Source organism: Giraffa tippelskirchi, chromosome 1, assembly GCF_054371585.1.
Source record: "Giraffa tippelskirchi isolate mGirTip1 chromosome 1, T2T-mGirTip1v1.2.pri, whole genome shotgun sequence".
NCBI lineage: Eukaryota > Metazoa > Chordata > Mammalia > Artiodactyla > Giraffidae > Giraffa > Giraffa tippelskirchi.
The window spans coordinates 199,207,157-199,219,800 of record NC_137275.1 but is presented as its reverse complement, the minus strand read 5'-3'; the positions used below and the strand labels follow the sequence as shown (position 1 = coordinate 199,219,800).

The following is a 12,644-nucleotide window of genomic DNA, read 5'->3' as shown; positions in this document are numbered from 1 at the left end:
TATCAATACCAAAAATGTTCTTAGTCGTTCATTACCTCCAACAGAAAACCATTGCATGGCATAGCTTCAATCTCTATTTAACCTGAAAACTAGCTTTTCTAAAAAGTTGAAATTTCAAGTTTTTTAAATTATTTACAATGAAAATATAGGACATTTAATTGAAAGAATGTTAGAGCAGGTAGACTGGTCAGAGTAGGCAGTTCTGGGAGGCCCTCCTTTAATTAACATGAACAACAAACCGATGTTTAACTATACCCTTGTAGAAAAGAAATGGGTAAGGGGAGAACCTGCCTTACCTCAGAGGCAAGAAAAGCCTGGAGACTTTGCACCCACTATACCCCTGGCCCCTCCTCTACTAGGTACTTCCTGAAGATAAATGAAAATATATGTTCACACAAAAACTTGTACACGAATGTTCGTGGAAGCCTTTTTTGGGGTAATAGCCCTAAACTGCTGCTGCTGCTAAGTCGCTTCAGTCGTGTCCGACTCTGTGCGACCCCATAGACGGCAGCCCACCAGGCTTCCCGGTCCCTGGGATCCTCCAGGCAAGAACACTGGAGTGGGTTGCCATTTCCTTCTCCAAAGTGAAAGTGAAGCTGCTCAGCCGTGTCCGACTCTTCGCAACCCCATGGACTGCAGCCTACCAGGCTCCTCTGTCCATGGGATTTTCCAGGCAAGAGTACCGGAGTGGGGTGCCATTGCCTGCTCTGAGCCCTAAACTGGAAACAACCAGACATGGCCACCACCTACCTAGTGAATGGATAAACAAATTGTGGTACTACTCAACAATGAAGACTCAAACATGGGTGAGTCACAAAAACAATAAACTGGGCGACAAGAGCCTTGAAACAGTACACGTGCATTTATATGAGCTTTCTGAAAAGACACATCTAACCTACGGTAATAGAAATCAGAATGCAATGCCAGGGGGATCGACTTCAGTGGGACACAAAGGGCACTTTTTGGGGTGATGGAAATGTTCTGTGTCTTGATTTGGGTGATTACACGGCTGTATGCATTTGTCAAAACAGCGGCTGTGGACTTGTAAAATCTGCATTTCACTGTATGTAAATTAAACGTTAAAAATACTATTTAAAAAAGGGCAAAACAAACCCTAAGTCTTAACGTTTCTCTCTAAGGCGGCAGTTTAGAGGAAGACAGGGTTTTTAAAAACTCTCCCAAACCTAGACAAGAGTCAGAGGGTGGTGCCTTTGACGACGAACTTGAGCCCAACCCGCTTCCACGTGCGGGCAGCTTTGGGGCGCCGGGTGCGGGGCGTGTGGGGTTCCCTCCGCGGCCCTTCCTGTTTCGGCCGCGCCCCCTCCCGCGCTGGCTGGGGGCGGGGACTGAACTGGGGCGGCGCGGGCCCGAGGGTGGCCCAGACGGGCGGCCGCGGGACATGACGGCCGGCGGCCAGGCAGAAGGCGCGGGCGCGGGCGCGGGCGCGGACCCCGCTTCCGCGCGGCTGCCTTCCCGGGTGGCCAAGCTACTGTCGGCCCTCTTCTACGGGACCTGCTCCTTCCTCCTCGTGCTGGTCAACAAGGCGCTGCTGACCACCTACCGGTGAGGCGGGAGCCTGGGGGCTGGGAGGAGTCCGCGGGGTCGCCTGGCTGCTCCGCGGGACTCCGCGACCTTCCCTCTCCGGCGCCGCGCGGGCGGGTGCTGGCAGGACTCCGGAGGTCCCGAAGCCGGGGAGAGCCGCGGGGCTGCCTGCCCTCGTGCACTTTGGTCGCACTCGGGTCAGCGGCGGGTAGGAACGGCGAGCGGGAAGTCTCGCTGCTGGCTCCGGAGCCAATTTGGGCGGCTAGTGCACTGCGCACAGGCCACGTATTCAAAGTACGGACCTTCACACTGTTCTGGAAACCAAACCGCAACCTAGCAAATCAACGCGGGCGCACCTTACCGCGAATTACTGCTGCAGGACAGGAAGCGCACCTGTGCTTTTCTGAGCACCAGTGAGCTGAAACTAGCGATCCGAATGTGTTCTTCAAATGTAGGCTATTTCTGCAAGTCTAGATATTCAGCCATCAGAAGAGTCCTGAGTGGATGAGTTTATTCGCATTGTTTGATCATTCATTCTCCAGTTACCAGCATGTTCATGGGAAAATAGAGAAAACAAAACTTCATATTCTCTACTTTGTTTTTGATGAGTATGTAGTAAACCAGCAAATTTGTGTTTCCTTGAACCTATTTGTAAAGATTGAAAATCCTGTTTAATTCTTTTTTGGTTGTATAGGCATCGAAAGCGCTGTGAATTTAGACCCAACTCCACCAGATAATTACATCTCTCTGTAAATTATCTCCCAGAGCTCGGCATGAGCTGTCATAAGTGAGGGCTCCTTGTAAACTATACTGTGCTACAAGAATGTAAAATCAGAATTTTATAAAGAGTCCAAAGGGCTTCCCTGGTAGCTCAGTAGTAAAGAATCATCCTGCTTGGGCAGGAGACAGAGGTTCCATCCCTGGGTGGGGAAGATCCCCTGGAGAAGGAAATGGCAACCCACTCCAGTATTCTTGCCTGGGAAATTGGATGGACAGAGGAGCCTGACAGATCATGGGTCATGAAAAGAGTGAACACTACTTAAACAACAACAAAGAAACCTCGGAGTGTCTTCAGCCTCCTTATTTTAAACTAGTAGAAGCTGAAACCTAGGTGAGCTTGGCTGGTTCCACCTCTAACAGATGTTTACCGAGTACCTACTAGGTGCCAATCCCTGGCATCAGGGAAGCAGCTGTGAAAACCACAAAGCACCCTACGTTGGAGCCCCCTATCTTATCAGTGGTAGAGAGGAAAGTAAACAAGTGGGCTCATGAATAAGCAAGGTGATTTCAGGTTTGCTGTAAGAGTTCCTGGGGTGGAGTGGGTGGTTGGTGGAGAGCATTCCACACAGAAGAAAATGTGCTGAAGTGGGTATGAGCTTGGCCTACTGGAGGAATAGAGGGAGGGTGATCTGGCTAGAACTGAATGAACAAGTGGTAGGAGAGACAGTGTTGAGATCGGTAGGATCGGATCCTTCATTCATTCAATAATATTTGGTAAACACCTGTCATAAAAAGAGGATGCTGTTAATAGGCTTTTGGGGAGTGGTTGACAGATATATCAGTTGAAGTTTGATGGTAAATCTCTGCTTTCTGCTCTTGATTGAGCAGTGTGCTCACTCACCAGAACAGTCAATGAGTCCAAAAACATGTGTCTTCTTGTTGGAAGCAGGGACCAGTAAACACTGGTTAAGTGTTTGGAAGATGAAGGACAGTGTTTGACTGGAAAGAATTATATGAGGCATCTCCTGCTCTAACCTTTCCATCTTTAAAATTTTGAGTTCTGTGATTGAAGGAGGAAATTGTGTTTGTCTCAGCAAGGCAAAGCCCCTTTTAACCTTATATGTTTCACATTTCCGTAATGTGATACACAGTTGGAGAGCCCTGTTCAAAAAACATTGTTTAGTCTCTCATCTCAGAATACTTTCGGAGAATGTTTTGAGGCAAAGAGGGTTGGGGTTATTAGGTTATAACAATAAGCCATAGAAATCTGATCCAGACATTAACCATTTGAGGATAGAATGTTGTGTTGTCAGGTAGAAGGAAGAACTTTTTGTAGTTACCTAGTTCACAGGATTCGGAGAAGGCAATGGCACCCCACTCCAGTACTCTTGCCTGGAAAATCCAAAGGACGGTGGAGCCTGGTAGGCTGCAGTCCATGGGGTCGCGAAGAGTCAGACACAACTGAGCGACTTCACTTTCACTTTTCATTTTCATGCATTGGAGAAGGAAATGGCAACCCACTCCAGTGTTCTTGCCTGGAGGATCCCAGGGACGGGGGAGGCTGGTGGGCTGCCGTCTATGGGGTCACACAGAGTCGGACACGACTGAAGCGACTTAGCAGCAGCGCAGTTCACAGAATTATGAGAATGTAGCTCAGGGAATATTTTTTTCTCTTCCAATTTGAGTAGATTGTGTCTGGTTGGAGTACCAGACTGATGAGTGGTCTTAGTTATATGTTAGTCTTAGGTCATTGAGTTGCTAAATTTACCTGGTTGGATGGAGAGAGCCTTGGAAGGACTTGGAGTGAGACCCTGTTGGAGTGAGAGGGAAAAGAATCTGTGGGACAAGATGGGCTTTGATGGTTCAGCGCATGTAGCCCGAAGTCCTGAAGGGTGGAGAGAAAGACCAGGACTCCACTAAATGAGCCACAGAAGCTCAGGAGGCACTACAAAGAAGAACACTAGCGCTGAACCATCAAAGCCCATCTTGTCACACAGATTCTTCTCCCACTCACTCCAACAGGGATAACAGTAGTGGTTCTTTGGAGTCACATTCATGAGGCTTGTGCAGGCAGTCTCAGTTGTTTTTTTGTTACTATTTTAATACTGTTCTCTGACATGCAAGAATTTACGAATAATGCTTAACAAAAAGTGTAAACTTAGTTGTATTTAGTTCAACAGGGATTTGCTTGGTACTTGCTGTTTGTTTACGCAGTCCAGGGCTTTGAGATCATGTAACACAGCCATTTCCAAACTTGCTTGGTAATGTGAATCCCTAGGAGAGTTTTTTGTTTTTTTTTTTAAAGCTGTTGAATCAGAGGCTCCAGTGGTGGGAACTGGAAGTTTTTGTTAAAAATCCAAAACAACTAATTTTCTCCGACTCTGATGAAAACTGGCTCTCTCCTAAAAACACTGCTCCATTTGGCTCCTGGGAAGGAGCTGGATCCTGGTCATGCCCCACCTGTTGCCAGGAGGTGGGGTTGAGTCCTCCTGGCTCCCCACTGCCTCTGCTCTGTGGAGAGTCCAGACTTAGTAACTCCCTTTCTGTCTTCTCTATAGTGCCTCCTAAGCTTCTGTGGCTCATTTAGTGGAGTCCTGGTCTTTCTCTCCACTCAGACTCGCTTAAGTCCTCAAGACTTCCTGCTACATGTGCTGAACCATCAAAGCCCATCTTGTCCCACATCCTGTGTCACTTCCAGGGCCATGTGCTCAGTGTGACCCTGCCAGCCACTCCAGTCCCTGTGCAGGATATCCACGCTTAGTGCTGCAGCCCAGGTATTTCTGCCACATCCGCCCTCCGGGCATCCCTTCTCTCCTGGTCCAGCTGGTGGGCCCCTCCCTGGAAGCCCCTAAGACTCCGTCCCAGCTCTTGCCTTGGCTGGTACTTATCTCACACAGCCTACCTTTTGCAGCTTTCCTTCAGCATTGAGCAGCTCTGACTGTCCCGGGAGAAAAATTACTTTGGGTATGGCTGGGTTGACTTTAATTTGATGATCACAAACCTCAAAACCAGCTCTTCTACCACCTGCTAGTTTCTTCTGGAGCCTTGCTTTCCTTGTCTCAGAAATGTCTCCTTCCTGCTTTCCCTTTTTCCCTGAAACCTTCCATACCCCCATCCTCCACTCTCCTCTGATACTTCATTGAGAAAAATAGAAACTGTCAGGTGAGGTCCCCTTTCTGCTGTAATGGAGGGAGTGCTTTATTCCTGTGGAGGGCCCAGCTCCCCATTTCTGGATGTCCCCTCCTCCCTGCTCCTTTCATTATCCTCCTCTATTCTGCATCAGCAGCCTCTCTCTGTCAGCTTAAAACATGTTTAGGTTTCTCAAGCAAAAATAACCCTCCCTTGATCCATGTGGGTGCTTGTTTCTCTGATCCTTTCAGAGTCAGACTTTAAAAGGTTGTGTACGCATACTATCTTCACTTCCTTGGATTCACTCCAAAAATAATTAGTTAAAAAATTGGGTGTTATTTAAATATACAAATGTACAAAGAAGATGATAATAATAATTATTCATATTCCCACTATCTAGAATTAATATTTTGAATTTTTTAAAAGAAAAGTCATTCTGTGTGATCATTATAAAGAATTCAAACAAGAGAAAAATATTAGGGTAAAATTTTAAAAATTACTATAGTTGACATTAGGCAATAACTTCAGACATCTTTTAGATAGATGGATGGATTGGAGAAAGATAGGTTGAATTACTTTTTATATAAAGTATAGATATAGCTACTTATTTGCTCATTTCTTTATAAACTATTTTCTTTAATTCATAAAGGAGTGGGAAATGAGTAGGGGCTTTCATTTAATTTTTCAATTGTTTGAGGATCACCGAAGTCCCTCTGAGCTTTCCTGGTGGTTCAAATGGTAGAGAATCTGCCTGCAGTGCAGGAGACTTAGGATCGATCCCTGGGTCAGGAAGATCCCCTGGAGAATGGAATAGTTACCCACTCCAGTATTCTTGCCTGGAGAATCCCATGGATAGAGGAGTCTGGCGGACTATAGTCCATGGGGTCGCAAAGAATTCGACATGACTGAGCAATTAACACTTAAGTCCCTCTACCACTTTTTATTATGAAAAGTTTCAAGCACACAGGAAAGTGGAAAGCAAAGTACAGTGAACATCTGTACATACACCACTGAAATTAAGTAATTAACATTTTGCTATATTTGAGCACTGAAGAATTGATGCTATTGAATTGTAGTGCTGGAGGAGACTCTTGAGAGTCCCTTGGCAAGGACATCAAAACAGTCAATCCTAAAGAAAATCAACCGAGAACATTCCCTGGAAGGACTCTTGCTGAAGCTGAAGCTCCAATACTTTGGCCACATGATGCGAAGAGATGACTCATTGGAAAAGACCCTGATGGTGGGAAGGATAGAAGGCAAAAGGAGAAGAGGGCGACAGGATAAGATGGTTAGATAGCATCACTGACTCAATGGACATGAATTTGAACAAACTGTGAGAGATTTTGGAGGAAGAGAAGCCTGGTGTGCTGCAGTCCATGGGGTTGCATGAACCATTGAATGCATCATTCATACATCATGACACTGCACTCTCAGATATTTCAACATGCATGTGTGTGCCTGTTCAGTCGTGTCTGACTCTTTGCGACCCCGTGGACTGTAGCCTGCCAGGCTCCTCTGTCCATGGGATCTCACAGGCAAGAATACTGGAGTGGGTTGCCAGTTCCTTCTGCTGAGGATCTTCCTGACCCAGGGGTGGAAACCACATCTCCTGTGTCTCCTGCATTGGCAGGTGGATTCTTTACCACTGCGCCACCTGGTATGCCCTATTCAACATACCTCTCCTGAAATATGGATATTCTCTGACATTAGTATCATTTTTGCTCTTGGCAAACTTAACAGTAATCTCCTAAAATAATCTAATACCAAATCTATAGTTATCCCAATTGTCTCCAAGATGTTTTTATGACTGACTTAAACATTTGAATCAAGATCCAATTGAGCTTCATGCAATGTTTACAGATACGTCTTTTTAGTTTATTTAATCTAGAAGAGTTCCCCCTCCACCTCTTCCCCCTGATTATTGTTGTTGTTTAGTCACTACGTTGTGTTCAACTCTTTGTGGCCCCAGGGACTGCAGCCCGCCAGGCTCCTTTGTCCATGGATTTCCCAGGCAAGAGTACTGGAGTGGGTTGCCATTTCCTTCTCCACTTCCCCTTGATATTGACTTTGAAATGCCTGACCCAGGTGCGTTGTAAAGTGTCCCCAGTTATGGATTGTTTGATTTATTTTTTGAAGTCTCACTTAACTTACTTTCTATTTTTTTTAGCTGAAAGTTAGATCTAAAGGCTTGATTACATTCAGATGAAACATTTTTTGGCTTCGTACTAATAGCGGACCCTGTAAATTTCAGCTTGCATTATAATGAGGGGTTGTAACACCGTTAGTCATTCTGGCTGCGTTTGAAGGCTTAAGGAGAGGGCTGCAAGTTGCATGTATGTATGAAATTTAGTTTTAACTGAATTGAACGGAGAGAAGAGAAATTAGAGTTCAATGAAAAGAATTGTTGACTTTCAAATATGTTTCTTCAGTTTCTGACTGTATGTATGGCTTCTCTGCTATGAAGTATGACACCTGTGTGCTTCTTCCTATTTCCCCTCCCCTCTATGTCTTCTTTGATAGTGTAGCATCCTGTTGTGTATGTATAATCCCACAGTTGTTTGAATCTGGTCTGTGTTAAATGAATACAGTAGTCAGCAGCCTTTTATCACGGTGTCTCCATTCCAGAGTTCAGTATTTTGATTTGACTCCTGAGTGGTGGATTCCATTGCAGGGTAGAGTTCTTATGGAGAGTTCATGGCTGCTGTATTAATCGTGTTGAATATTCTTAACAACTTTTTCTGCAACAAGTGTGCTTTTAGATCTGGAGAGTTTGCTTATTTTCCTCATGTCAAGGAAACAAATTTGCCTTTTTTTATCTTTGAATTATTTTCTCTCTTTATTGAGAGAAAACAGCACAGAAATTAGCCCTTTCTGATGGTATCTATCTTCTAAATCTGTTTATCTTTGAGAATGTATCTTTTTCTTGTTCATTCACTGTGATTACCTGGTCTAGGTAATTCATTTTTCAGCAGCAGTCATTTGCTTCCGTGTTGTTTCTGAATTACTCATACAGCAGTTATGTTGTTTTCTTCCTCAGTTGGTTTCCTTAGATCTTTGGTTCCCTTTTCATCTCACTTGTTTGCTTTGTTATCTCAATTTTGAGCTGTTGGTTTTGTTGATATCCGCTTATTAAGGTGTTCTGTAGCTGGGAACAGTTAAAAAGTTGCCTTCTCTCCTTGTGTTACCTTCTCTTCTAGGCTGAGCTCTTTGACTTCCTTCCGTAAGCCTTTTGTTGTTGTTTTATTGTTTGTCTATGTTGTAGTCTTATTATTTTGCTTGATGTTGCGGGTTGTATTCCTGGGCAAGGAGACTCTCAGATGCAAGGAAAGTATACTGGGCAGTGCTCTTGGGACCCACTCCTGTGGGAGAGGGAGGGAAGCAGGATTAGGTAGAGAGAGAAGCTGGGCTGTGCTTCATTGCAACAGAGCCTTATCCCAGGGTCTCTGGAGCTGGAAGGGCTCAATCGAGTTGTTTTGAATTGGGTCGAGGGCCCTTGGCCTTTATACCTCTGCACAGACATGCAGGCTTGGAACACAGGCTGGTCTCAGGGAGTTGGGGGCTATTGGTAAGGCAGCTTTCTCCCGCTGAGGATGCTCTTGGGAAACTGGGGAATGAGGGCTTCAGTCCAGAAGCAGATGTCTGGGTGACACATCTGGCATCCGTTAGAGTTCATTTTATTTTCATGGTGGTGCTGTCCAGTCATTCTGTTTTCTCTGACAAGGTGGGTTAGTTCCTTATTCTCTTCTCACCCTATCTGAAATAGATATGTTTCCCTGTGACATGCAGTTTAGGGGATGAGGTGGTGGTGTTGGTGGTGGTTTTTTGAGTGATATTCCCTTTTTTTAGTAGCTGGACAGAATGACTGGGAGCCAGTGAAGGGCTGGACAGTGAGTGAGCCTGGTGAGGTGATGTGCTGCCTTGTTAAGTATGGTATTAGGTAGGGAGTAAGATTCTGTGTCCAGTTGCCTGGTGCCATTTGTTAAGACTGACTGTATTTTCCCTACTTCTCTGTATGGTCATCTTTGTCATAAATCAGGTTTCCATGTAGGTGTGTATCTCTCCTCATCTCTGTTCTCTCACATTGTCTGGTTAGAATATCATTGTGCAAATACCACACTCTCTCATTTGTTTTGACATTAAAATCAATCCTGGGAAATTCCCTGGTGGCCCAGTGGTTAGGGCTCCAATATTCTACTACAGGGTATGGGTTCAATCCCTCGTCTGAGAACTAGGATTCCAGCATGCTGCAGCCAAAAAAAAAAAAAAAAGAAAGAGAATACTGGCATCCAGCAGAATCAGTCCTCTAACTTTTTTTCTTCATGATTATCTTAGATCATGTTTGCTTTTGACTTGAAATTCAGTTTTAGGGTCAATACAAAATACCTGTTCTTGTTTGTAAAGAGAGATTTGATTTTATAGATCAGTTTGTGGATAATTGTTCACTATAATATTGATTCTAATCCATGAACTTTATTTAGGGCCTCTTTCATTTTTTAAATGTAGATTTATAGTTTTCTATGTAGAGGTATTTCTTGGAAATCTTTTATTAGATTTGTACCTGGGTATCTCCATGTAGCCATAATCCAGTTTCAATAAGCTTGTTACATTTATATCACTCCTCTTCTCAATTCCAACATCTCCCCCCAGATTATTATGAATTTCTAAAGGATAAGAAGACCTATTTTGTTTTAAAAAAAAAAAAGCGGCTGCAATATCATTTCATGCTTAAAAAAGTAAAAATAATTTCTTATTACCATAAAATACCCAGTTAGTATTATTTGATGTTTTTTGGGTGCTATTGCAAGTGAATACCTTGAAAATTACTATGTTTTTTGTGTCTTTATGATATATAGACATAGAAGTGATTTTTTTCACATGTTCATCTTTTATTCAGTAACTTTGCTAAAGTTATTTACTAATTCTAGTCATTTATCCCCCAGATTACTTTGGCTTTCTACATATACAACTGTGTTGTTTGTTAATATGACAGTCTGCCTCAAGGGGCAATAGAAGTTTGCCCAGTTTAGCAATGATCAGTTTAAAAAATGGAAAAGAAATGAACAATGAACAAATTTGATGTTTTCACTAAGACAGAAAAAATAGTCTAAGACCTTTTAATAACCTTTTAATAAGTTTGATAAGCTTTTAATAACATGACCTTTTAATAACTCCTGTCATTCTGTGTTGTATATTGTTTTCAAATTTTTTCATTAGTTGCTAAAATTATTTGTTATTCTGTATTCTTTGTAGTTTCCCATCACCAATTGTTCTTGGAGTTGGACAGGTAAGTGAAAAAAGATAAATTAACCTCTTAATTATTTGTTAGTATATATGATGAAATTTTAAGTGCTTTTGTTTAAGACTGTGGTTTCCGAATTTGTTCAGTTGGCAGAGGACTATGGTACTTTGGGTGAGACAACGTGAAGTATTGATACATTTTATTTCATTTTACAATTTAGGAACAGTTGTATTTGTAGGAAAAACAACTAATTCTAACTTCCTTAATAGAATTTAATTACTCTAAAGTAAGAGGGCAGCAGACTGAAAGCCTCCAGAGTCTGCTGGGTTACAGATGAGTGTGCACAGTTGGGAGTCACTGTGGTTGTTTAAGAAGAGGTTTGGGGAGATGAGGCGAGGCTCACTAGGAATCAGAGAAATTTTATTTTCACAGCAAACCTCCCAATTTGTAAATAGTGGCAACAGATTCATATTTTTTCATAAAACTCTCTAAGGGCCAAATGAAACAGGTTTGCAGTTTCCTTCCTGAACTTCCTGATGTTTGTTCTCAAGTGTAAGGGTAAGCTTGGATAAACTTGCAAACTTACCTCCACTTGGCTGTTTCTAAAATTTTCCATTAATATTATTTTGTGACTTGCTTACATTTTTTTTTTGTCACATGCTAGTGATTTCTAGTAGACAAATGTTAACAGGTACTGAAGGGGTTTTTTTGTTTGTTTTTCTTTAGTTTACAAGGAGAAAAAATTACAAAAATTATATCTGTTAACTAAATTTTAAATTGTGAATCTAGAATTTATACAAATAAACATTCTAGTTAAATGTTTTGCTAATAAGATACTCTTTGGACATCATTTTAGGGTGAAAAATAAGGAAACAGTGTTTCCTTAAGGTAATAAAGAATGTATCTTTATGGTTCAGTGTGAAAATATGTTTAAAGTACTACTTTAAAAGATCAATAGTATGTGGTAATACGCCCTATGTAATGCCCAAGGCAAATAAATTCACTGTCTTATACTCAATTAAGGAAAAAACCTTTCTGATTTGCAGTTTGTAAGGAAAGAAGCCAGTAGACCAAATTTTAAAAATTTGAATTGCAGAATAGTTTACATAGTGTTGGTATATTTCTGTTAAGAATTAGAAAGTAAGTCATAAATACAAACTAAAATTATTATTCAGAGTGGGCTTGAGTTATATAAATCTATCATAAATATCTGTACACTCAGGCTCGAGGTTTAGGACAATAATCATGTTGAAGGAGTCTTTATGTTTTTGCATCCTAATATGGAGAAAAGTGAATAAGTTCTAAAATTTGCATAGAAAGATGATATTAAAACTTTTTATTTCGTAATAATAATCTGGGTAATTTCTGATATACCTGGTGTAACCCAGCTAAATAGCATTTGAATGAGATATTTTTGTAACACTGGCTAGGTGGAGAGAAAATGTCTTCTGTGTTATAGAAATTGTGTACTTTACAAAATATGTTTGTGTGTGAAATTTGCCTCCCTTCCCCCCCTCCTTTCACCCCAACACTTACTTTATGGGGGAAGGTGACCATATGCTCAGTACATGGGAAGTATGGTCCAGGATCAATAAGCAGCCTCACTGACTGTGGTCACGCTGGTCTGTTTGGGGCACAGCATTGTTTTTTCCCTCTGTTCTTGTTCCTTGAGCCGCTTGAGATCACGTGTATATGTGTAAGTCTATTTGATGTTATACTTTTGGCCTATAGTTCTAATGCAATATATTCAGTGACAAAAAAAAGTTAATATTTTAAGGGATAATAATTTTTTTGGAACCTAGAAAATAGATTTTTCAGATACATATGTTTTTGGTGAATCTCTTTTCTTCTGATGATGTATTTGTACCTCAAATAGTCTTTCTAGATATTTTGCTGAAGTTTTTCTCTTCCCTTTTCTTTAGATGGCAGTTACCATAATGATACTATATGTGTCCAAGCTGAATAAAATAATTCACTTTCCTGATTTTGACAAGAAAATTCCTACAAAGGTATG

At 42.0% G+C, this 12,644-nt stretch overlaps 1 protein-coding gene across 11 annotated transcripts in view; it reads left to right on the top strand.

Annotated features, from left to right (window-relative positions):
- Positions 1 to 1,348: 1,348 nt before the first annotated feature.
- SLC35D2 (solute carrier family 35 member D2) overlaps positions 1,349 to 12,644 on the top strand; it is a 53,428-nt gene continuing 42,132 nt past the window's right edge. For 9 of the 11 annotated variants that reach the window (XM_081523128.1, XM_081523153.1, XM_081523107.1 and 6 more), the window contains exons 1-3: positions 1,349 to 1,563; positions 10,642 to 10,675; positions 12,553 to 12,639. In XM_081523128.1, the coding sequence (XP_081379254.1) occupies positions 1,400 to 1,563; positions 10,642 to 10,675; positions 12,553 to 12,639 (285 nt within the window). In that variant the 5' untranslated portion in view covers positions 1,349 to 1,399. Of the gene's footprint in view, positions 1,564 to 1,720; positions 2,151 to 10,641; positions 10,676 to 12,552; positions 12,640 to 12,644 lie in introns of those variants that run through there. The other 2 variants (XM_081523139.1, XM_081523101.1) reach the window with 1 other exon arrangement.